The following is a 23,754-nucleotide window of genomic DNA, read 5'->3' as shown; positions in this document are numbered from 1 at the left end:
CAAAACCTAATCTCCTCTTCTAATTATCATTTGTGTGCGTGTATAAGTAATGCAAAGCTGCATAGCTACCAAACCATCGTACAGTTTGATGTGAAAAATCAATCAACTAACTACCCCTCAAACTTAAGATCACAATATCACAACAGGAAGGAATCCTGTCTTCCTTCTTATTGCAATGAAAAATAATTGTTACCGAACCTTAATCCATGAAACCAAGTAATTCCCAAGTAATACTGACGCTTCATGTATCAAGGTGCTTATACTATTGTTCTGGTTTTGTACCCACAGTACATGCAATTAATCCATCACCACTGAAGTTAGAGTGCAGTTTCGTGTATCACAGAGCAGTTTATAATTCAAATTAATGCATAAAATTCTCTTATATGTATATTAATGTCCAATATATTAAAATCAGGTATATATATAGATGCACATTTTTAAAAGATTGCTAACTTATAACTAAGTATGTGGATCATGTGGATACAAAACTTTGAAGTTTGTCAGACTGCCATTACTGTCACATACTACTGTATGTTGCTTGTAAATGATTTCATGAATGATAATGAATGATTAAATACCGAATTTAAATAATTTGTCATTCCTATATATTACAATCTGTAATTTGAGATTTAATAATTTGTTTTAAATTATAGCCTTAATTTTCACAAACTTTAAATAAATAATAATTTAAATAAATCTATAATTAACTACAACTATTAATTCATCAAATTTGTTGCAATTCCGTGTTGTAATTACATTGTAATGGCAGAACAACAGACTATATCATATAATTTGTATATAATAAAAAGAGAATGGATAATCACTTACCCTGTACCGCATCCTGTGTTGCCCTTTCTCCCGAAGTACTTGGTTTAGATAGTAGGTGTCCTAACAGACAAAACAAAATCATCAGCCTGCGTGAAAACTGACGTTGAAAACTGATTAAAATAAATAAGGTAAAAAATATTTCTGCAAATTCTAGACATTTAAATAACGTACAAAAGATACCTACCAACATCTGACTGATGTTTGCCGTCCAAACCGTCCGATGTCGACTGACTCGAGTAAAATGTCTGACTGATGTCGGGCTTCTGTTCGTGATCAGGCGTGGTTGACGACGTGTCGTCTATGGTGATTTTATTCAGCGTACTGTCACCTATACTCTGATCTTCATAACTACAACTGCTACCATCTTGCTCCAGATATTCCGGCATCTCCAGCTTTAAGTTCGGCATGAGGGGAATTATTTCAACCGGATCGGAGGCCGATCCCGTCTGATTTTCCGACGTTTTCCCATCGCAATCCTTCGCGTTCATCCCTGCCGAATTCTTCTCCGCGTTCACATTCGTACTTTCTCGAATTTTTCTTCTTTTGTTTGGCGGCACTTCGGGTTGCAATTCGACGGCGTGGTATGGCATCGGAGACGATGGGGACTTATTTCTCTTGTTATCCCCCGTGGATTTACCGGAAGTGTTCTGCAGTTGAACTTCAGGCTCGTTGGGAATTTCTAAGTCATCCTAAAAGGTAATATAATATATAAATAAGAGGCATAATTCAGTGCTAAAGCAATTGTCAAAGATCCAGGTTCGATTTTTGGATTCGTCACCCTGCATGTGTACTAGAACTTTTTAGTGGAAAAATATTCCACCGAAATATAAATAAAATACTCGAAACATGAACTCAATCCTAAGCTAACTGGAAATGAGCAAATTGAAGTATTACGTTGTTCCTTGGAAGACAGAAACTCCAAATAATGTTAACAATAAATGAACTTAAAATAAAACAAATCCAGTTCTCCAGAATGTAGGTTGGGGCAAAGGAACTTACATTCTCTTTCCATTAAAATTATTATTATAATTATAACAAAATCAGAGATAGACATGGCTCTTCAAACAGCGTGAAATAGTAGTGAATATATAATAAATGTATATTGATCTGTATAATCCCTTAATCATTTTACGTGTTAGTAACTCACCTCCACTAAACTGTCGTCCTTTCCTGTGCCGTCTGTGAGACCCTGCACCGCCAAGAGCTCTGCCGTTGTGAGAAAACTCGCCAGTTGCTCTTGAACGACATTTACTTCACCTTGGTACATGAAATCGACCAAGGCAGCCAAGTCATCAAATTTTACATTACGGAATATTATGACGGGATGCTGACACGGATTTTCCTGTAATATAACAAATAACTGTTACAAAAAGTTGTTCCCACATTTAAATGCACACCTAACAAATCGACCAAAATTGCATTTACCTTAAATAAATCTCTAAAGTATGTACTACATGCTGACAGGAGCATTTTATGTGCTCTGATCCTTTTGCCTTCGCAGCTCAAAGTGACGTCTACGAGATCCTCGTCCGTCCTTAACGTGTCGAAAGCGCAAGTAATGTGTTTCAAATAATTGTTCCATCTAAGAGAGAACTGTTGACTGGAACCCATTCTGCTTTCCTGAAAGTAAAAAAGGTAGTTTATTAGACTACCTGGATCAATAATGGAATATATAAAGTAATAACCCAACTAATTTTTGCAAAAATATGTAAAATTAAATCATTAAATAAGATTAAAGTAAAGATAATCAGCAATACGTGTATCTGTTTTATTTCATTTACAACACAATTATTGTTCATTCTACGATTAATCATTGAAGCAATACATTTATGTGTTGCATCGGAGAACTTTACCTACATACAGAAATGCTTGCAAAAATCATGTGTGTGTATACATACATACTAGAATTATATTCAATTTTCTTTAAAAAAACGTAACACGAGGCACAGATATCGCTACATATGAAGCAAAAAAAACTCGGAGCGTCAACACACAAATCGGGCAGCAGTAACCGAAAGGTTATCCAGAACCTCTGGGTTCAGACGCTACCCCGACGAAAATTTACCTTGACTGTTTCCTCGAGGGAAAGTTGCAAAACGAGAGAAATCCCAAGGGGGAAGGGCGGCAGCCACGCGGGGCGAGGAGTATCGGGATAGTCTCGCGAATGTGAGACCGTGTCGCGCGAGCGGATCGAAGCGGAGATGGAGGTGGCGGACGCGAATCGGCCCGCGTTGCCGCGTTTGTCGCGTGGGCAAACACGAGACTAGCCGCGCACTTGACGCGGAAACCTTAAACTGTAAACAGTGCGAACGGCCGCGCTCTCATGACACCCGCCGGAGGCAAACACCGTCGCTGGCGTGTACCGCACACTTCGCACACTCGCGTTCCCCGCTTCACCCTTTTCTTTTCTTCGCTTCGTTTTTTTTTTCTTCTCTTTCCTCTCCGCCGTCGCTCTCGTGCGCTCCCTCTCTCTTTCTCTCACTCGCGACGGTCCCGTGCGATCTCAGCCAGCGTGCCGCGTGTCGTCACGCAAGTGCATCGCGTCCCCGCGACGTGCTGCGCGCTCGGAGATGCCGTTCCGCGACGAATCCGCGTCGTGTTCCTTCACAACAAGCCACACTTCGCAGGCGAGTGACAGCTGGCGGCCATTTTCAGTACGGGGGATACGCGCACGGGATGCGCGAGGAAGCCCGACCGCCCTCCCTCCTATCCTACCCGTTCCCCACCACGGCGTCGCGCGCGATTCGTGCGACGTCACGTGGTCGCGGGCAGGCGCGCGAGACGCGCGCTCATTGGACGATACCGCGGCAACGTTTCACTGCGCTGCCTCGGAGCGCGCGAATTATGATTAAATTTCTGCGTTTCTTCGTCCGATCAAAAGAAAAAATTGCCTATTAATTTTTAATTAATACTTAAGCCCCTTGCACAGTCAGGCACAGTGCCAGGCGTCATACTGAATGTGTATTCTCTCTCGTAGGATTTTGACAAAATCGCCTAATGGCCAGACTCTTAATTAATTATAAAGCCCCTTGCACAATACTGGGCAATAGGCAATAGGAACAGGGAATAGAAATAAGATATCATGTATAAATGCAGAATAAACAGTGCAGAATAATGTTCATGATAATTTATGAGTAAATAAACCTTTTTTGAAACAAGTCTAATATACATTTCCCATTTTACATTATTCAGAAAGGTTTAATTTGCTCTAATTAAGATGAAATGTATGTTGTTAAAAATACATTCAAATGTCACATCGTTTCTCACTGTATCTTCCCAGTGTATGTATGTACAAGGAAAAGACTTTTAATTACGGCTGCGAATGAAACGCATGTTCTCCCTGTTGACTTTCTTCTCTTGTTGAATCGTAGATTGAGCAATGGTGACGCGTCAGAAACGTGCGCGTCGCTGTCTCTATCCTGGCAATTGTATGTAAAGGCTTGTTCGCGTTGCTTGAAATCCCCAAACATTTTTGCACTTGAAATGAGATAAATATATATTCAGCCGTTGGAGAGAGAGAAAGCGAAGATGCTGAGTGCAAAAAGTGCAAGCAACGCGAACAGACCCAAAATGTAATAAAATTGGATATTTTGATTGGTCGCGACGAATGACGCGCTCAGTGGAAACTCAGCCTAAGGTCTACCATGGTATGTCTTGTTTATAATGCGATAAACGTGTCAACGTGGGCGCGATACATACGTGACGTGTGAGAAATGTCAAGTGCCTGAACGCTGTAAAATAGTCGTCGAATCGTCAGTTTATTGATTTGCTGATAATAATGGATTTGCCGGTGAACGAGGAAAATCTGCAACAAATATTGGACAAGTTGTCTGAAGATGAGGTTCGAATGCAATCGCATATTAATCTTTAATAAACGTTTTACGTGCGGTACAAATCTCTACGAGTTAGATTTTATATTTCTGTGACATTTTCTTGATTCTCTGAAGATTTTCCGATATTTTCTCTAGATGTGTTGCACTGTTAAAGAAGTAGCTCTTATATATATGTTGTGATTTCTCTTGCGAAAATTCTACTGTATATTTTATGGAAGGTAAATTTTGATAACAGGTTTCTATAAAGAAAAATCTGGACACGATCCTTGCCCGACGATGTCACGTGGAAGCAAAGCTGCAGAATATTGGCAAGGTACTGCCGAATGTTGTAGTGATACGGACAGAGGGAGAGAAGTTTTGTGACATGATCGCTCGTACCAATGAGTTAGCTGAGAATGTTAGCGCTAAAGTGAGGCAATTGGATCTAGCGAGAGTAAGTTATTACAGTCAAGATATAATTTCTAGATACATTATCGCATAATTTCTTAATTTCTTACTTTAAACGCCAGAATTTTGTTTCACAGAGCAGAGTATGCGAGTGTCAAAGTAGAATAAATGATATACTAGACTTGCAATTATGTAGCGAAGGAGTGGCGACTGCGCTGCGCAATGAGGATTACGAGCAAGGTGCTGCGCACGTTCATCGTTATTTAGCAATGGACCAGCAGTTGCTGGAGAGAACAGCCAAAGATGTGTCGGGTGATCATACTAGTATTAGCAGTTCTCTGGTCACTTTGCAACAGGCCGCGATGGAATTGAGAGCAGTTGTCACGCATAAATTTGATGAGGCTGTGAAATCTGAAGATCTGGCATCCGTTGAAAGATTTTTTAAGATATTCCCATTGTTGGGGATGCACTTGGAGGGATTAAAGAAATTTTGCAGTTACTTGTGCACCAAAGTACGTATGATATTAATTATATAAAATTATATTTGTCAAGTTCTGAAGACTATCTGATCTTTCATTTTTTTATATTAGCTACATGAGACCGCACAGAAAAATCTACAAGCGACATTAGAGATTAAGAGTAATGACAAGAGAGCAGCTGTTATTTTTGCCGACACCATGACTCTCTTATTTGAAGGAATTGCACGTATCGTGGAAGTACATCAACCAATCATCGAGACTTATTATGGCCCTGGTCGACTGTTAATGACAATTTCGATTTTACAAAAGGAATGCGATAGGTAAGAATAGCACGTACAATAAATTGGATATTAAAACGCTACATATTAAAAAAAAATTGTTTTTTTTACAAACAGACAGGTCAAGAAGATTGTTACAGTATTTACGAAACATAGATGTATATCCAAGAATGTACAAATGATAAATGAGTATTTGCGAAAACCGAGTCCTGAAAGGCTCGATCCTAAGGAGCTCGATCTCCTCTTGGGAGAAATAACTATAATGCATTCGAGGGCAGAACTTTATATACGTTTCTTAAAGAGAAGGATTAAGGTACAATCTTTACTAATTGTAAATCTTTCAATTTGTTACATTGGCAATGTTGCTTGTTTTGCAGAATGATATAGAGATCAGTACCACAGACGAGGCGCAGCGTACAGAATTGCTTAACGAATTTGAAACGACAATAAACAACTCTGAATTGGCGCACGGCATGCAAGAGCTGCTTGGTGCCTATCTCGCATTAGAAAGATACTTTCTCGAGGAGAGTGTGAATAAGGCTTTAGGAATGGATGCACTAGATCCAGATCAGCAGACTTCCAGCATGGTTGACGATGTATTTTTCATAGTGCAGAAATGCGTACGGTACATATCGTCAGATTCACGCAGTCGTTTATGCGTATCGTTGAAAATCACAATTTAGTTTCCCTGCAGACGGGCTATGTCGAGTTGGAGTATAGACGGCGTTTGTGCTGTCGTCAATATGGCTTGCGGCATCTTGGAAGGCGAGTTTGCGAACAGATTAAGAAACAGATTGCGTCAGGGTTACCCAGCGGGCTACCTGGACCTGGCACAAGCGTACAGCGCTCTCCAGACAAGCATACAGCACGGCCGTCTGCAAACATCAGACACGGAATGCGCCCGTCTCACGTTCTTGGTACATTTTTTAAAATCTATAGTTTTACATGTTATTCGTTACGTATTAATATATTATTAAACAGTTTTATTACATATCTATAATTATTATTTGCGTTCATTTGTTGTTTAGGCGTACCTAAACAACACCGATGTGAGCACGGAGTATGTGGAAACGTTGTGCAAGAGTCTCGGCGCGGAGATAGATGCAACGTTCCCCAACATGCTGAAGAAGGATAGAGGCAAAATTGACAGCTGCTTATCCAGTCTCAAGGGAGTTATACTGATATTACGTGGCATCATCGATTGCGGCCTGGAACAGTTACGCGTCAGCGCCGTAAAGCCCAGAGTCACTCCGTGGCTCGATGCGTTTCTGTCTATAGATCATCATATCAATGAGGTATATTCCGTAGAGATAAATAGATTTTGTGTGTCTTTAAATATATAACGAATGATTTATATGCAGGACGAATTATTGAGATACGAGACGGATGAGCCATTTGTGCAGACGTTAATCATGAACCTAGAGGGTCTACTTCAAGGATTCAAAGATAGCTTGACGACCTCCAATTACGACGCGCTTATCGGACTTCTGACCGCGGAAGTTACAGCCCGTTTAGAAAAAGTTGTCTTGAAATCGACCTTTAATCGGGTACGTGCGCTAAATTTACGCTATCCTCTTATAATCATTTATATCAGTAATTCTGTGTGGTGAATAGTTTCATCTAATTTCTCGCAGATAAATCTGCGCTCGTAAATCTAATTTAATTTCTTCGCATTTTTATTCGTAACGCAATGCTGATAAGTGAAATCTGCGCATTTCAGGCAGGGGGTCTGATATTGGACAAGGAAATAAGATCGTTAGCCAGTTACTTAGCAGCTGCCACGTCTTGGTCGGTGAGAGACAAATTCGCGCGTTTAACGCAGATCGCCACCATTCTGAGTATAGAGAAGGTAGAGGAATTGGCCGACTACTGCGGCGCGGACGCGATAGCGTGGCGATTAACGCCGTCGGAAGTGCGGCGTATCGCGTCCCTTCGAATAGACTTCCGACCGGAAGACATCAAGAGACTGAAGCTATGACTTGTTGTCCCTTGAGTCACGCTACGATATGAAACGCCGTCGAACCATGTGCTTGCACAACTAGATCAAGTATTCGCATATATTACGTTTTATACTATATATGTACATAGAATGATTATATAAAACATTATTTATTACAATATGCAGAAAACCTATGTGCTTATTATATGTTCTCCAAAATCACCTTAGAATATCTTCACTTTAAAGCCTGTCTTCTTCCTATTCAACGTTAATGTAGCAAATCGAATCTCTTTAAAATTCAACTTTCTTATAGAAGTATTGTTAATATTTTTTGTAGAGGGATAGCAAAACTGCAAATTGCGTTAACAAAAAATATTGTTCTTTTTATTTTAAAGACACCGGGTACGCGTAGTCTACTATTGATCGCCGGTAATGCAGGTCTCGCGATGCCGATGTTTGCGATTTTGAAAAGCGGGCAGGACGAGCGCGCAGCGCGTTGCTCCGAGCTCCGATTTTGATGAAACTGCGTGTTTTGCGTGGTTTTGCGATTGGCAACCCTGTTTCGAAGTGTTGCGCCGCCATTGCGCCATTATCCGTCCGCGGTTCTGCGCTACACATTCCGGATATTTTACCGAGAGCACGATGTCTTCAGCGAGCGGTGACGAGGCCGAGGTCGAGCTGGCCGAGCCAGGTAAAGAACGAAGCTCCGAGTAACGTGCCGATCACCCCTGATCGATCGTCGGGTCGTTGCCGAGGAACCGCGCGTCACCAAGGACGTGCCGCCCGGCGCGGCCGCCCAGCCCACGAGACCGCCATTTCGACGAGACGGCGTCTCGGCGCAGCTTGGAGTATTATACAAGTATTTCGTTATTTCTTTCAGTGAGACGCACCAGGTCGGGTGGTCGGACCCGAAAGACAGCGGTCAAGCCAGCGGTCAAAGACAGCGTGGCCAAGAAATCGTCGGGGAAGAAGCTCCTCGCCCGGGCGACGCGCTCCCCGAGGAAGGTCCATGAGATCGAGGAGGTTGTTGAGGTAAGGGTCAGACCTTTCGAAACCGGTTGCATGGATTAACGTCATCGGCGACTGATACGATCTTTTCATCGTCTGGCGATAAGACAAACGAAATAGCGAAGCGTCAGCTAAACCTTTTGTTTACTTTTCTTTAATGTAAATAATTGGAGTTGCAATCCAAAGAGGAGCAAACAATCCATCAATCAGATATATTTTGTTAGAACAACGACAGCATGAAATAATGTTCATACAACTTTAAAATATTGAATTGTAATAATATCCTTTATGTCGTATAATGGTTGCTTTCCATTTGCATAAAACTCTGATAATTCTCACTTGTGACGTCATAACTCAGTTGAATGCACGTTCTTTTTGCATGCTGGCAAGTGAGATTCAACTGAGTTTTTATCCACAATCGAGACCATGTGCTTTAATGAATCTAACAGACTCACATTAAAAGTGAGGCTACAAACCTGTATTATTATGCGATAGGTTTGTCACCAAAATAAGCAGGTAAATACAAAATGACATATTTTACCTGAGTATAAAATACTCACTTAACTGAGTAACTCAGATCACTCGAGTGTAAATGGAAAGCAACTAATGTATGTAAATGATAACGATATTTGCATAATTAGGAGATAATATGGAAACATTAGTTTTTAAGTAACTAAATGTAATTACAGGAAGAAACTACATCTACGTTGGAAGAAGGCATGATGGAAAGTATGCCCGAGAACGGAGTTCAACGTCTAACGGACGTTATTGTCGAGCAGCGCAGCGAGGAAGACACTCCTATGTTGCGCTTGGAATTGGAGGACTCTGAAGATGCTAATATACATGAAATAAATGTGAATCAAGAAGGCGAAGAAATAGAGCAGGATGAAGAAGATACGGTAAGTAATATCATTTTTTCTTGATGTTTAATCTAGGGAAATAGACCACTATTATTTTACCACTTTGTATCGCGTTGTATTTAAAACTCGGTTTATTTTTAGCGGCATTCCAATATAATAAGATCAGAGGGCATAATTATGGAAGACAGTAGCATGGACAAGGTAGAGATGCTGGCTGAACGTGAGGACATCGAGATGGAAGGTCAGGATGTTAGCAATGACGATTCAAATCAGCAACGCGTGCTGATAGACTTTCAAGAAGTTATTAATGAAGACGGCAGTACGATGACACAGGAGATTCTAGAAGCGGAGGAGGTAGATTCAGAGGACATGTCCGCGCACACCGTTACCAGGATCCAGGTTATGGAAATTGACGAAGGCGAAGAAATGTCGCAGCAAGAAATGTCTGAGGATGTCGAGACACTGATGGGTAAGGTGGAAGAACCAGATATGGAAGAGTTGCAGAGTGATTCTCTGCCGCGTATAGAAATAACTGAAGCTGAAGCTGAAAACAAAGTCGTGCAGGAATACATAAATGACGAAGAAGAAGAAGAAGACACAAAAAAGACTGAGCCTGATACGGAAGCTGTGTCAGAGGATGAATTACCGACCGAAGCCGCCGCCAAGGTCAGAAGCGTTAGTTTCACATCTTTGATATACATAGTCAATATTCTCCCTGGATTCTGTATAATAATTAGTTCGTAACTTGATACCATAAATAACTTTAAATGTACAGGAACCAGAGACCGAAGCAGTTTCCGACGAAGAGCTGCCGGTTGCTGCTCCAGCAGACCTAGGTGAAACTGAATCCGTGTCCGAAGATGAATTACCACCGGATAGTGACAAAAAGAAAAAGAGTGCGGCGAAGTTGAACAAAACACCGGAGAAGAAAACCAAAGCGGAAGCCGGAAGTAAGTGCATTTTTTACACTGTTCTATAAAATTTTACAGTCTAAAACTGACCCTCTTACATGTTCCTTGTACTTTTAGCCAAACGTAAATTGAACGCGGAAGGAGAATACGATCCCAGTTCTCCGACGTCTGAAAACAATGACGAGGCACCAGCAAAGAAGGTCGCCTTGTCGAGCGATGCGGAGGTGGGAGATAAGCAAGAGATCAAGCCAGCATCGCCGAAAAAGAAAACGTTGCCCGAACTAGAAAAATATTGGAAAGCCGTTAATGAAGATCCATCTGATTTCACGGGATGGACATATCTCTTACAATACGTGGATCAAGAAGTAAGTAAAAAAATCATTCAAGTTTTTATACTTTATACCTTGAAATTCAGTCTGTGTTAGTCATTCTTAATTATCCTTAATATTTAATTGAAAATATCAAACCAATTTAAGACATATTTGAGATGTACAGACATTTTTTTAATGAATTGGAAGTAATATTCGATTTTTTGTCGTTTTTGTTACAGAACGATGCGGAGGCTGCGCGCGAAGCTTACACCAAATTCTTGGAGCGTTATCCATATTGCTACGGTTACTGGAGAAAGTTCGCCGATTACGAGAAGAAGAAGGGCAACCCCGAAAATGTCCAAACGGTGAGTCCGATCGTATATTATGTTCGTTAGGCTATCTCTTATTATATGATATCATTATAATTAACGCAATCTAATGAAAATAGCTCGAGTTAGGAAGACGCGTGGGCAGTGTGCACGCACATAAATATGGTTTTCCCTTCCAACAGCATAGCACGTCTTGCGGCACCTATTCGACTTTCTTCGTTTACAAAATAGTTACTTATTTAATTAATATCCTGCGATATCTACAAAAATGCTATATTACATATTTTACTATCTTACCGATATATCGAATACATCAAGTACTCTATCGTACGATACGTAAGTCGAGCGAGATGGCTAGTTGTTTCCGAAGCGCCTTTATCGCGATAGAAAGAAAGAAAACTGTGTTATATTTACTGTAAGCATTTGTACACATAGCTTACTACAGAAAGTATTGTAAAACTTAAGCATAAGATATATGCGCTCTTACTTTATGTAAGTAAGATATGTCGGGTTGGGTGTTAAGTCAAAGTCAGAGACAAAGACTTAGGACACGTGCACGTGCCAGAGTGGGAGCAAGAAAGAGTGGCGGAAGACACTGTGGCGCCCAGATCGGAACACTCCCTGACTCTTAAGGTGAATGCACAATGCTCTGCAATCTCTGTGTTAATTAAATCTCTTTATTTACAGTAAGCGTACGATATGTGAGTATACGTTGCTAAAAAAAAAAAAAAAAGACCGTAATGCTTAACGAAAGCTAAAAGCAAAATAGGTATAAGATCTACCCGCCGATAAGCCCAACCCAGTTGTAAACTGTTCTAAATACGATCCACGAATCCGTTACCGCAGGTGTTCGACCAAGGTCTGAAAGCTATTTCGCTAAGCGTCGATCTCTGGCTCCATTACATCAACCACTGTAAAACCGTTTACGAAAAAGATGAAGAGAAGCTCCGTGAGCAGTACGAACGAGCCATACAAGCTTGCGGGCTTGAGTTCAGGTAACGAATCTAGAGTTTCTTTTTAATGAACCTATAGATCTTCTAGTTTTTATAGTATTTCTTTATATGGTGTTGCTCCTATATGTACTTGTCGACAGAAAAGTGATTTAATAAAGTCAATTTATTTCTTTAGTACTTAAACTGTTAATATATAACATAGCTGATTAGTATGCTGATAAAGATTTACTTTGATAAACAATTAGCGTGGATTGAACAAATATAATATAATAATACAATAATATAACGTAAAACAATTTAATGTAAAACAGATCAGATCGTCTCTGGGAGAGCTACATAAAGTGGGAGTCAGAAGCAAAACGCTTAAGCAGGGTGACAGCACTGTACGATCGTTTACTGTCGACACCTACTCTTGGTTACACCTCCCACTTCGAAGCCTTCCAAGAATTCGTATCATCCAACTTGCCGAATCGTATCCTAAGTGTGGACGACTTCCTCGAGCTACGCGCCGAAGTAAAGGCCCTACTGAAATCAGACGACGCCACCGCGGCATCCGCGGCTGATGACGCACCGCCCGGTGAAGAACCGCCACCCCACGAGGTACCACCCACTGACGAGGAGACCCGTGCCATCCGTGAGAAGATCATTAGCAGCAGGCGTAAAATGCACAAAGCGAACGTCAATGCGGTGGCAGCGAGATGGTCGTATGAGGAAGGGGTACATGACATTTGATTATAATTATATATGTTCATTATGATCACGCTTTAAATTATTATTAGCAAAAATGAGACTTCTTAATTTCAATACGTTGAAATGTTTCACTGCTGTAAATGAAAAAAAAGTTCTCACTCATTTCGATCCCTCACCGTAGCTCTACCTAATCGCGCAGTAAATGTGGATTCGTTGTAGTACAGAAGTCAATCTTTTACAATGTTTTATGTTGTAAGTAGAAAAGTATATTCTAAATTAAAAGATTTGGATGCATTAATCTCACATTGAAACAAAATTCAAATTAGTTTACAGTCTAGAGCAAATTGGTCTAACTGTATGATGTATAATTAACAGATAAAGAGACCATATTTCCATGTAAAACCATTGGAACGGTGTCAGTTGAAAAACTGGAAGGAGTACCTAGATTTCGAGATTGAACAAAAGGATCAGAATCGAATAATCATTTTATTCGAGAGGTGTCTTATAGCTTGTGCACTTTATGATGAATTTTGGATGCGAGTAAGTAAATGTGTCAATCTTAATATATTATTACTACATAGAAGCTGATTCTCTCTTGTCACTACTTCAAACATAATTAAAAATCACCGATGTATCACATTTTATTTTTAATAATATTTATAAAATATCTAATAATTTTTTATATTATATTACAATTCGATAAGTGTATAATTAAAAATCATGTGGTATAATATAAGTATTTTTGTTTTTTTATTTGCGTAGTTTGTGCGTTATTTGGAATCGCTGAAGGGAGATAACACAGAAAAGATCCGAGATGTATATTCGAGGGCTTGTATGGTACATCATCCAAAAAAACCAAACTTGCATTTGCAATGGGCCATCTTTGAGGAGGGTCAGGATAACTTCGAGAAAGCTGCCGCCATATTAGAGAATATTGATAACGTATTGCCAAATATGCTACAAGTAGCATATCGACGAATAAACTTAGAACGCCGCCGTGGAGACTTGGAGAAGGCGTGTACCTTATATGAGAATTACATTAGTAATAGCAAGAACAGGACGATCGCTAATAATATTGCTGTAAAATACGCGCGATTCCTGTGTAAAGTCAAGGATGATGTTGAACGGGCAATTAAAGTATTGATGAAGGTACGTTTAAATACAAAATTAATTTCGATCTTGACTACGTATTATGACGATTTGTGTTCGGTGAAATTAACACGTGCATTACATTTTTTTTATATAGGCCACAGATAAAGATAAAGACAATCCCAGGCTATACCTGCAATTAATAGATTTGGCAATGCAACGAACGCCAGTTGACACTCAAGAAATAGTAGGCTACATGGACATGTTCATAGAAAGAGAACACGCAGATCTTGAGCAGAGAGTGCTTTTTGCGCAACGTAAAGTAGAATTCCTGGAAGACTTCAGCCCCGACATCCGGCAAGTGTTGAAGGCTCACGAACAATTCCAGAAATGCATCAAGCAAGCAAAAGAGAGGAAAAAGACGAAGGGTGACGACAACAAAACGTAAGTATTTATAGAAAATCTAAAATGAAGATAATTAGTTTTACAAAGTAACTTAAGTGATTTTAACGTTGTATTGTCTCACATATTAAATATAATTAAAATATTTTAATAGAATATACAAGTTCAACAAACGCGTTGGTTAATGTGTGAAACAAATATAATTAATATATAGTTGCTAAATATATAATGCTAAATATAATTAATATATAGTTTCTATCAAATTGAAATTGACAAATATATCTTTTATTTATGCTTATGGAGCTTATAGACATATATTGAAATTGCTTGCGATAGAAAATTATCTTATAATGCCGTGTATGATGTCGTTACAGCGATTCTTCGCCTCCGAAGAAGAAAGCCGATCAATCAAATGTGCCACCATCACCGTCCGTGGGCTCGCAGTCTTCATACCAGTACAGCAGCGGTCCAAGCGGGCCTTATCAGTCGCCACAGCAGTTTCAGGGCGGGCAGTACGGCGGTCAGGGTGGTTATCAACAAGGTTACCAACAATACCCACCTCCATCAGATCCCAATTATGCTAACTACCAAAATTGGCAGTATGGACAAGGCGGCCCACAGGCTTACGGACCTTATAATCAGTGGGGATCTTACAATTATTATTAATATCGGTCACATAATCGCCTCTAAGACTATCATACCATTAAATGTGTCCTACTGTACATTCTCTAGCGTTTTATTCTACCGATTTCGAAGCAGACGAAAGAATTATTAATTGTTTAAGCATCTTGGTATCTTGACATGTGAGAGCTTATATGCCAAGCGTTTCTCTCTATATATAAATCAGCAATTGATACCTTGCATGGATATTTACTGTATGTATTGAATAAACTGTATATCATTAACACAGAACTTTACTTCTGGCACTCGTTTATATTGCTATTTTATGTTGCACTAAAAAAATATTAATAATCGACTAATAATTCTATTGCAGTTTTTATTTTAGAAACGATTCAAATCATTCTTACTGGAATATTTTATATCAGGAAAAATATGTTTAAAAAATGCCAGCTAAAGGTATAAAATAATTCACTGGGAAAATGAATGAGTAAAATTCCTGCTACTGGTGTACAGTTTTCCTAGAATCTTTCTCTTTGTGTGTTCACATAACTTCAAAGTGTTGCGGCTTTATAGCATTAAATCTGAAGAAATGGATTTCACAGATTACATCCATAATTCTTAATAAATTATAGATTTCGAAACTATTGCATAATGTCAACGAAGTTACATGAAGTTTAAGAAATGTGCTGTTACGACACACTACATCATGTTGGATATATTATGATATATAGTAGATCCAAATTTGTATATGTCATTGTCGATTTATATAAATCGACAGACTTACCTACTTTTCTCGAAGAAATCGTGATCGTCGCATATTGTAATCCTTTATATTCCTTGTTAAATTTGTTCGCTCCATTTTGGAATTACTTTTTTAAACAAGTTCTGTTCAGCAAAGGATATTAAAAAATGTCCTTCGTTAATGTTGAAATAAGTATTTTGTATTGCTTCGAACCTATGATTTCTTTTTATTGAAGATTTGTTGAAGATTTGACACGTAGAATATACGATTACATTTCGATGATATTCGGTAAGTATCGCAACGCGATTTAATGAAAAATTCAATATAAAAATAAATGATTATTTTTTGATTATTTGAAACAATAAAATAACAATTGCTTTTATAAGTTTACGATTATTCCGCTGTTGAGTATTTCTCTCTCTCTCTCTCTCTTCTAATATATACCAGTATACAACTTATAATTAAAATTAGACTTACAATTAAAACTGTGAAATTAAATAACTTTCATCATTCCGGTTTCATATAAATTTTGCAATTCAACATAGTTACGTCAAGAGAACAAAATTTTATTAATTTTTATTAATTTTTTTGTTAGATACGTTTCTCAATATTTTCAACATACATATTATTATAAGGATTTTAACGACATCAATTTAGGTTTTGAATATATTTACCTATATTAAAAATTCCAGGTATATTAAATTGACATGGTTTCGCATAGTTATCTTTATTGCGTTCAATAAAAATCGAACTCCTATTTATTTCCTTGTTTCGTTTACTTTCTTATAAATTATTTTTTTCGCTCTTTGTTCAAGTTAATAAATTGCATATAAAACTACTCTTCAGGACCTACGCAAAGTCAGAAATTCGTTGTAAAACTTTTTAAAAAATGCTGACGGTCTACAACAAACTTAAAAACTGTAAAATATAAAAGCGTCTCGGAGCGGGAGGGTTACACTTTCACTTTTTACTTACTGATTTTTACACACGCAATTAAAATTTAGCGAAGTTAACATTTAACATCGTCTATTGCTGTAGTTTCAACATCATTGCACATTTTAACACACTTTAAATATTTATGTACTATCTATATTATTTTATAAAGAGATTTGCGAAATATTAGCGAATTACTATATATAATGTAGTTTTGAACTTTTCAACAAACTCATAGGATTGTCGTAAACGATTACATCGTTTTTATCCCGGTATAGATATGCAAAGAATTAAACTTAGCTTCGATCAGCACAATATATACTTAGTTGGCTCCAGATGATTCATACGTTTGCCAGATACTTGCACAATTAAACTGAATATCATATCGAGTGGATACTATAATACATAGTGTAGATTGATAATGAGGTCACGTTCGTCAAATATGTGGCAAACGAATGGATTTAGTTTTAAAACTCGACATTAATTAGTAGAAAAGGATATCTCTATATGCATGTATAGTGTATAACTTCGTTCGGAACGATTATAAGTTAATTGTCATGAAAAACTTAATTACGTAGTCGGCATTAAATAACCACGGCGCTCGAGGCCATCTTGTTAAGTCCGCAAGTACCATCCCCGCGGTAAACTCTATAGTATCCCTGTTCACCCCAAGATTTTCCCCAGCTGTTCTTGACGATCCAATACGGTAGCTTTCTACGGAAAAGCGGATAGCCTGAAAAGAGAATATTGAATGTAATATCGTTTCTATTATCGCGCTGAATAATCGTAACGCTACTTGTAAAGAGATATAAGTTAAAAATGTAGCACGTCTTAAAAAGAATGTTGATCCTTACAATTAGTGAAACACGTATTCTTGATTATTGGATTATATGTGTACTTATTAACAGTAGGTATAAAAATATAAGATTAAGTTGTAAAACCATAATCATCGAGAGCGATGATTAAAATTAATTTCTCTGAATCTTTGTGGAAAAGAAAATACAACGTAAGTTCTGCTTTCTTTTGCCGTGTTTTTCCTATTTATATATACTTTTCAATGTTCAAAATTATTTCAGCGTGATACGTACTGCTTGTGCCATATCCGACGATCAGCACGCCGTGATCCAGACTATTGGGATTGCACAGGAATTTGAAGGGATGCGAGACGCCGCCGACGTAGAACTGCATGGCGTTAGCGTTAATGCCGATGGAGATTGGACCATTTTCCACCAGCCATTGCGCCATTTGCGTCTCGTTCGACGTAACGTTGACAGCGGAGTTCAACTGTACCTTGGCCAGATTGCTCTTGAAATGGCACTTCTCGTCCTCCGCCTCGTACGGATAGTCGGACTCCAGCTCGAGACCGCCCAGTTTCTCAATGGCCCTGTACGCGTTGTCCGGCAAGCCGCCGCCACAGCCGTCGTCGAGATCGTCACAGTCCACCAGCTCCTGCTCGGACAGCGACAGCAGCTGACCGTGCTTGATCGCGTATTGGCCCTCGACGTTGCCCGTCACTGAGAAAGCCCAGCACGAACCGCAGCCGCCCTGATCCTTCACCGGAGTCACGACGCCCTTCTTTCGCCAGTCGAAGCTGGGTGGTACAGCGACGTCCGGGATCTCGGCTTTACGCAGAGGAATCTCGTTCTCCGATCGCAGGTCCGGTCGCAGACCGAGATAACGCTTTCGGAACTCCTCGCGCGACATGTCGGCGAACATGTTTATGCCGTAGCGACCGGTTCCCTGCTCGGACTCCTGTAGCAGGTCTATGATATGGAGATTCTCGCGGAATATCTGAAGTCGCGAATTTCTCTCCTCCGGCGTGGAATACGCCCGATTGTAGGTTTCCGCGAATTTGTTGAACAGTCGCTCGATCCTCATTTCTTCTACGATCTGCATCATATTCTTGTTGTAATTAGCGCCGCGCAGGGACCGTTTCCTCCTCTTACTTTCTGACGGGGGACATTCCACCGTTATTTCGGGCGAATCCTGATCGATCCACGGTCGCGACCACACCTTTATCAGACACTCTTTTACGTCGCTTCCTGCCTGCAACTGGCAGTTGTCCTTGGTGCCCTTTGGGCAATCACTAGTGCCCAGCTTGGCTTTGATCCTGTAAAGTTTACCGGCGACCACTTGGACGCTCGCCTCGATGATCTCCACTATGAGCGGCTCGTTCGCACTGTCCGATTCCGCAGAAATTTTGCGCAGCGCTTTATCAGCGTACAATTTGATCTCAGGATCGTCTATGGGCGTTGTCGCGGGAGCACCGACCAAGCGCTGCGATCGTTTCTGCCTATTATTAACGTCCTCTTTATTGTTCACCTTTTCGAGCTTGAAATCCTCCACCTTCTTTCGCTGAAATTTCTCTTCTTTGACTTCTTTCATAGCTCCAGCTGTGTCAGCTGTAGCATCTTCCATCTTGATAGGCAGATCAAAGCCTTCCAAGAATTCTCTGAACTCCTTCGCCTTATCCGTAAAGCCTGAAATCTTCTCGTCGTCCTGACTCTTGTTCAACATTACCTTTACGACCGCGGATTCCGTCACCTCCGCTTCCTCGGGCTCCTTCGAGGGCGGCATCGATGGCGCGTGGGTGTAATTGTCCAACATTTCCTTCAAGCTTTCATAGACGTCGGCCATCTCGGTGCCAGACGGTTTTCCTTCATCGTACTTGACCGTCACCAAGGATTCGCTCTCCAAATTTGACACTCTTTGCGGCTTGGCGCTAGACGCGTTTTCGGGATCCGTACAATTGTTCTTGGTAATTCTGAGAGACGTCTGTTGCCACGGTCGTTGCTCGAACGTGACCAGGCACAACCTGGTCGGAACGGTCGTTCGCAGCTGACATTCCTGCTCTTGCTCCAGGGCATTCTTCAGACATTCGGACTCGCCTATCAGCAGCAGCAACTGGTACTCTATCACGTTAGACGAGACCGGTACCGAGCGGGTGACCCTCACAATGCTCATTAACTTGTGCTTGTAATCGCTCGCGGTCTGCTCGTCCATCGATCTCAACGCTTGCTCGCCGAAGGAGAGGAGACCCGGCAGATTCGGATTCAGTTCGTACGGACAACCCGGACAGTAGTTGCCGGAAGCGCGCATGGCGATGAACGGTCTGACGTTCTCGTCGCCGGTCTCCTGGACCTCATGATCCAATTCCACGCTTCGATTGTTGTTCACCTGTTCGGCCAAGTTCTCCTGAGTGACCTGAGATTCCTCCTGCTCCTGATAACTCTGCTGCTCCTGCGACATGTCATTTTGCGCATCGGCTGGATAGAAATACATGCATTGAATGGAATCATTCAGCGTCTCTATGTCGCCGCGCTCGTCTTGCTTTACGTCGATAGTACAGGCCTCTCTGGGACAAGACTCCGTTCCGCATATTGGACTCAGGTCATACGTGAATTTGTATACTTTGTAAGGCGGCTCCTCCTGCAATAATAATAACGGAGTTATTTATACGAGGAATTAAAGGCAAATCGTCTTACGGTTAATCAGGCTTATTTGATATAATCGTTATCGATCAAAACAATAAGCCTCGTTTATAATTCCAGCCATTGCAGCGATTATTTCGCTGTTGCGAAATATGAAACTGGATAATATTTATGCTTAAAAACAGAAATCTGCTGCGCAGTAACATCTCCCACGTTCCATTCAGCCGAGTACAGCTTGGCCTGAGTACCAACTTGGCCCGATAACCCAGAACGTTATTATCTCGGTTTATCATTGCCGAACACACGCATAGAAATATATACCACCTTGACACGCATTAGTACAGTACATTACAGTTTACAATGTTGATACGTCGTGCGATTAAAAATAAAATTAAATGTTATCTTATCCATGTTTTTTGAAGAAAGTTTTATTTAAACAACACCCTGAAGAAGGAGATAAAACGGTAGGTATATACAAGAATCCAGAACAGTTACATTTTGATTTAACTTTAACTAAAACAAACTTTTTCACTTCTGACTAATAACTACGTAATTGTTACCAATTATTTACCAATTATCTACATCAACTGAATGTCACGCACAACACTGCAGCACTCTTGGAAGAATCCCGCAAATAACATCTTTATCTTTAGGATCTCAGAAACGGCGTCGTGATTGTTAAAGAAAACATTCATCAAACGTGTCTTTCCAGGAAAACGAATAAAAAGAATCATTGCAATCATGCAATCACCTGACGCCCTTGATACCTCTAGCTGTTTATATTTCTCATGCCGTAAAAAAAGATTATCTATAAATAGAATCCAGCATTCTATACGTATAACTCATTCTTTATTGCAGTAAGAGACAAAAGGGGAACCTTTATACTTTTAGAATCTTATTAGATTTCTTCATAACGTTGCTCAAAATATTGTCAAATAATTATTTTTAAGAAAAACAAATTTATGCAATTATGGTCTTTCATATTAATGATAGCATAAGCAAATATCTTGGTCAATGTATATCGCCCGTGATATTTACAATTTAATTTTCACAGCATTGATAATAACAATTAAGCAATTTAACTTAATTTACAATTTAATTCTCGTCACATCAACAAAAGCAAACAATGGCAAACAAAGAATAATCTGACTCAGTATTTTTATTATAGATAGAAATCTCGTCTTCACTCTCTCCACAGATAAAATTATCCTTTACCCCTCGACGCTACGTGCAGCTTTTGCGACGCATATCTGCGAGCAAAGTCATTTTCGCTGCTAATAACAATCGTCACCAAACAAAGAGGGATTGGCTCATCGACTGTGGCAAGCCACAGTAGCCACACAGCTGCGTCGAAAATAAAACAAAAGCGCTGCGAGGGACGCGCAATCGGAATTTCTTCGATTTCCCCGTGGAAGTTCCGCGACGTCGCGTGTCGCGTGGACTCACCAATTCCTGCGCGTTTATCAGATTGCCGTGCGCGTACAGGTGATGCGTCGGCGAGTGGTCGTTCAGGGCCCTCCACGCCTTCTCCAACAGCCGCGAGGACACTCGGCTCAGGGGGATGTTCACCGGGTTCGAGCGCACCGCCTGGGCGAGTAGGCAGGCGAGATAAAGGAGCGCGAGGTAACCCGCGCGGCTTCGTTCTGCCATTTTGCGAGGACGCGCGTCGTCGCGAGCTCGGACTCTCAGCTCCGGATCGACCGCGCTTATACCCTTCGAATGACGGATCGAGACTGTCCAAGCGATACTGTCACACGTCACACTGTCACCGACGGTTCACGGACTGTCAGCGATGACAGCGACTGACTGGCGCGCGGCGCCGCCAATTCCACGAGTCTGTCCCTCTCACTCCTCTCAGCTGTGCGAGATTACCCTTCCAACTTCCAAGTTGACTTCCAAGCGCTCGGAACTCGGAAGGAGACGGAAGGAGACGGACGATCGAGCCCAATGGGGAGAAAGAGAGAAAGGGGGAGAGAAGGAGGTGCAGAAGGTGTACCTGACTGGAGCAGATTTTTTTCTGCGTTGTATTTGTATATATAACAACGATGACAGAGTGATTGGAATAAATCTGTTTGCTTCAACTGCATGTTCTTGCGTCATCTATTGCATACAAATGTGTTTTAAAGAGATGAAAGTGAGAAAAGAACGCAATGTGTATCCTTTTTTTTCCTTCTTCCTTACCAAACCAATTTTCCATGCAGAAAAAAAAGACGAGATGAAGAAAATATATAATTTAGAATAGTTAAGACGATACAAATGTGAATTGCTCTAGTTGCGCTTTCTTTGATTTTTTGTAAGGTTTTTTAAAGTAGAATCATATATATCTCCGAATTTTTGAAGGAAAAGAACGAAACGAAACGAAGATGTAGAAATTATTTGTACATATCCCTTAAAGTATACGCCGCGTTTTTTCGATACCTTCTGTAAGTGAGTTTGTCACATTCAACGCTATTTTTCACTACCTTAGGGCCGGTTTTTCCAACAGCTATTGGCAAACTATATAACTAATAGTTAAATCATATGTCTATCCTTCTTTAATTTGAAGGAAAAACAAAGACACATATATGATTTAACTATTAGTTAGTTTACCAACAGGTTGAAACAACCGGCCCTTAAAGTATTAAAAAAAATATAAAAAAATTCATGAAACATCTACATTGTAGTTGACGATTTTAGTCATTTTGACAAACATCGTTTATTTAATATCTTCTAACAGGCTTGCAAGTTTTACAGTTACGAGCAAAATATTCACTTTGGCTCGAACGCGCAGACCCGCCCCAGCGGTTTCTTTAAGAATAGTCAACGAAGTAAAGAGATTAAAAAAGACATGTGTGTAACATATGTATTCGCGCTAAGTCGCCAATACCAGTCGTACGTCACGCGCAAGGTAAACGAGAACGTGCATTTAGCCAATTTTAAGCCGGATTCAACGCAATCAGACAATTGACGAACGCGCACAATGCAAGGAAAACTCAGCGGATTTAAAACCGGATTTAATTGTGTTTGCATATCTACAACTCGGCGGATTTCCCGTGTTTAATTTCTATGCAAACACGCCGTGATTAAAATCATATTTGCTCAAAAATTAACATATTCTGTCTCGATCTGTATACGTTTTACGAATAAAGTTTTTATCACTGCTCTTTGATTAATAATGCCCTGTATTATAGTGTAATAAAAGCTCTTGCTGCAATAAATTCTCTGTAAACGAAAGTAAATGCCTCGGGGGAAAGCGTAACCATTAATTTCATTTTCCTTTTCTTTCCCAAGTAAGTCAAGTAACACTCGATTGTCACGACAAGGGATTGAGATGATATCATTTTGATTGAGATTTCATCTTTTTACGTCAATTTTTATGACGATTGCGTGTTAATTGGATTTTTCTATGAAATACAAGCGCATATTTCATGCAGCAAATACATTATCGCGTCTGTAGCCTCGTGCGAAACTGCGAAAACGAACGGCGTGAGAAGACAAGAGTTCTTATATAGCGTGCGCTCTGCTAAAAATAACGATACGTCGTTTCTCAATGACATGTGTCGTCAATCCGCGTGACGCGTTGATATAATAGAATAATATCTGGAATCTGGAGTGTGTCATGTCGAAAACATGAGGGAGTATCATAATACGAGAGAACAAAACGGTGTCGATGGCAGATATATCTGCCGCGCGCTAATTGTTTATCTCGTTATCAACAATTATTTTCCTTTGCCATAGAGGCAACGTTGCA

General features: G+C 40.1%; 4 protein-coding genes across 13 annotated transcripts in view; 2 read left to right on the top strand and 2 right to left on the bottom strand.

Moving 5' to 3' along the window:
* LOC139822234 (uncharacterized) overlaps positions 1–3,537 on the bottom strand; it is a 35,705-nt gene extending 32,168 nt beyond the window's left edge. For 3 of the 7 annotated variants that reach the window (XM_071793850.1, XM_071793852.1, XM_071793851.1), the window contains exons 1-5: positions 2,894–3,537; positions 2,254–2,448; positions 1,976–2,170; positions 1,013–1,517; positions 829–888 (exon numbers count right to left, since the gene is read on the bottom strand). In XM_071793850.1, the coding sequence (XP_071649951.1) occupies positions 829–888; positions 1,013–1,517; positions 1,976–2,170; positions 2,254–2,439 (946 nt within the window). In that variant the 5' untranslated portion in view covers positions 2,440–2,448; positions 2,894–3,537. The remainder of the gene's footprint in view (positions 1–828; positions 889–1,012; positions 1,518–1,975; positions 2,171–2,253; positions 2,449–2,893) is intronic. The other 4 variants (XM_071793856.1, XM_071793854.1, XM_071793853.1 and 1 more) reach the window with 2 other exon arrangements.
* Positions 3,538–4,468: 931 nt separating this feature from the next.
* Cog4 (conserved oligomeric Golgi complex subunit 4) lies at positions 4,469–7,925 on the top strand. Its single transcript, XM_071794180.1, has 10 exons — positions 4,469–4,669; positions 4,897–5,094; positions 5,186–5,560; positions 5,639–5,847; positions 5,923–6,118; positions 6,183–6,430; positions 6,500–6,722; positions 6,834–7,100; positions 7,167–7,352; positions 7,526–7,925. Exons 1-10 carry the CDS (start codon positions 4,607–4,609, stop codon positions 7,781–7,783), a joined length of 2,223 nt encoding a protein of 740 aa, XP_071650281.1. The 5' UTR covers positions 4,469–4,606; the 3' UTR covers positions 7,784–7,925.
* Positions 7,926–8,274: 349 nt separating this feature from the next.
* Prp39 (pre-mRNA processing factor 39) lies at positions 8,275–17,614 on the top strand. Of its 4 annotated transcripts, none has more exons than XM_071794178.1 (14): positions 8,275–8,435; positions 8,625–8,749; positions 9,442–9,651; positions 9,754–10,287; positions 10,388–10,562; positions 10,641–10,888; positions 11,074–11,199; positions 12,010–12,158; positions 12,428–12,833; positions 13,182–13,346; positions 13,569–13,955; positions 14,053–14,339; positions 14,672–14,938; positions 15,030–17,614. In XM_071794178.1, exons 1-14 carry the CDS (start codon positions 8,387–8,389, stop codon positions 15,070–15,072), a joined length of 3,171 nt encoding a protein of 1,056 aa, XP_071650279.1. In that variant the 5' UTR covers positions 8,275–8,386; the 3' UTR covers positions 15,073–17,614. The 4 variants fall into 4 exon arrangements, with proteins under 4 accessions (XP_071650279.1, XP_071650277.1, XP_071650276.1 ...); XM_071794176.1 differs by having other exon boundaries at positions 8,625–8,776; positions 9,754–10,278; XM_071794175.1 differs by having other exon boundaries at positions 8,625–8,776.
* On the bottom strand, positions 16,372–21,887 carry LOC139822457 (uncharacterized). The gene is made up of 3 exons (XM_071794179.1): positions 21,471–21,887; positions 17,682–20,022; positions 16,372–17,326 (listed from the first exon to the last, which is right to left on the bottom strand). The coding sequence occupies exons 1-3, from the start codon at positions 21,672–21,674 to the stop codon at positions 17,178–17,180; spliced, it is 2,694 nt and encodes an 897-aa protein (XP_071650280.1). The 5' UTR covers positions 21,675–21,887; the 3' UTR covers positions 16,372–17,177.
* Between the last annotated feature and the right edge of the window lie 1,867 nt (positions 21,888–23,754).

Source organism: Temnothorax longispinosus, chromosome 11 (assembly GCF_030848805.1).
Source record: "Temnothorax longispinosus isolate EJ_2023e chromosome 11, Tlon_JGU_v1, whole genome shotgun sequence".
In the NCBI taxonomy this organism is placed as follows: Eukaryota; Metazoa; Arthropoda; class Insecta; order Hymenoptera; family Formicidae; genus Temnothorax; species Temnothorax longispinosus.
This window is presented reverse-complemented; position numbering and strand designations above follow the sequence as displayed.

Coding starts and splice junctions, on each gene's coding strand:
- Cog4 (XM_071794180.1), top strand. CDS start 4,607: ATGGATTTGCCGGTGAACGAGGAAAATCTGCAACAAATATTGGACAAG. Junction 4,670..4,896: donor ACAAGTTGTCTGAAGATGAG/GTTCGAATGCAA, acceptor TTTTGATAACAG/GTTTCTATAAAGAAAAATCT. Junction 6,431..6,499: donor ATAGTGCAGAAATGCGTACG/GTACATATCGTC, acceptor GTTTCCCTGCAG/ACGGGCTATGTCGAGTTGGA.
- Prp39 (XM_071794175.1), top strand. CDS start 8,387: ATGTCTTCAGCGAGCGGTGACGAGGCCGAGGTCGAGCTGGCCGAGCCA. Junction 10,288..10,387: donor CCGCCGCCAAGGTCAGAAGC/GTTAGTTTCACA, acceptor TTAAATGTACAG/GAACCAGAGACCGAAGCAGT. Junction 14,939..15,029: donor GCTTACGGACCTTATAATCA/GTGGGGATCTTA, acceptor TACATTCTCTAG/CGTTTTATTCTACCGATTTC.
- LOC139822457 (XM_071794179.1), bottom strand. CDS start 21,674: ATGGCAGAACGAAGCCGCGCGGGTTACCTCGCGCTCCTTTATCTCGCC. Junction 20,023..21,470: donor TGATAAACGCGCAGGAATTG/GTGAGTCCACGC, acceptor TTATTATTGCAG/GAGGAGCCGCCTTACAAAGT. Junction 17,327..17,681: donor CGTCGGATATGGCACAAGCA/GTACGTATCACG, acceptor TTCTCTTTTCAG/GCTATCCGCTTTTCCGTAGA.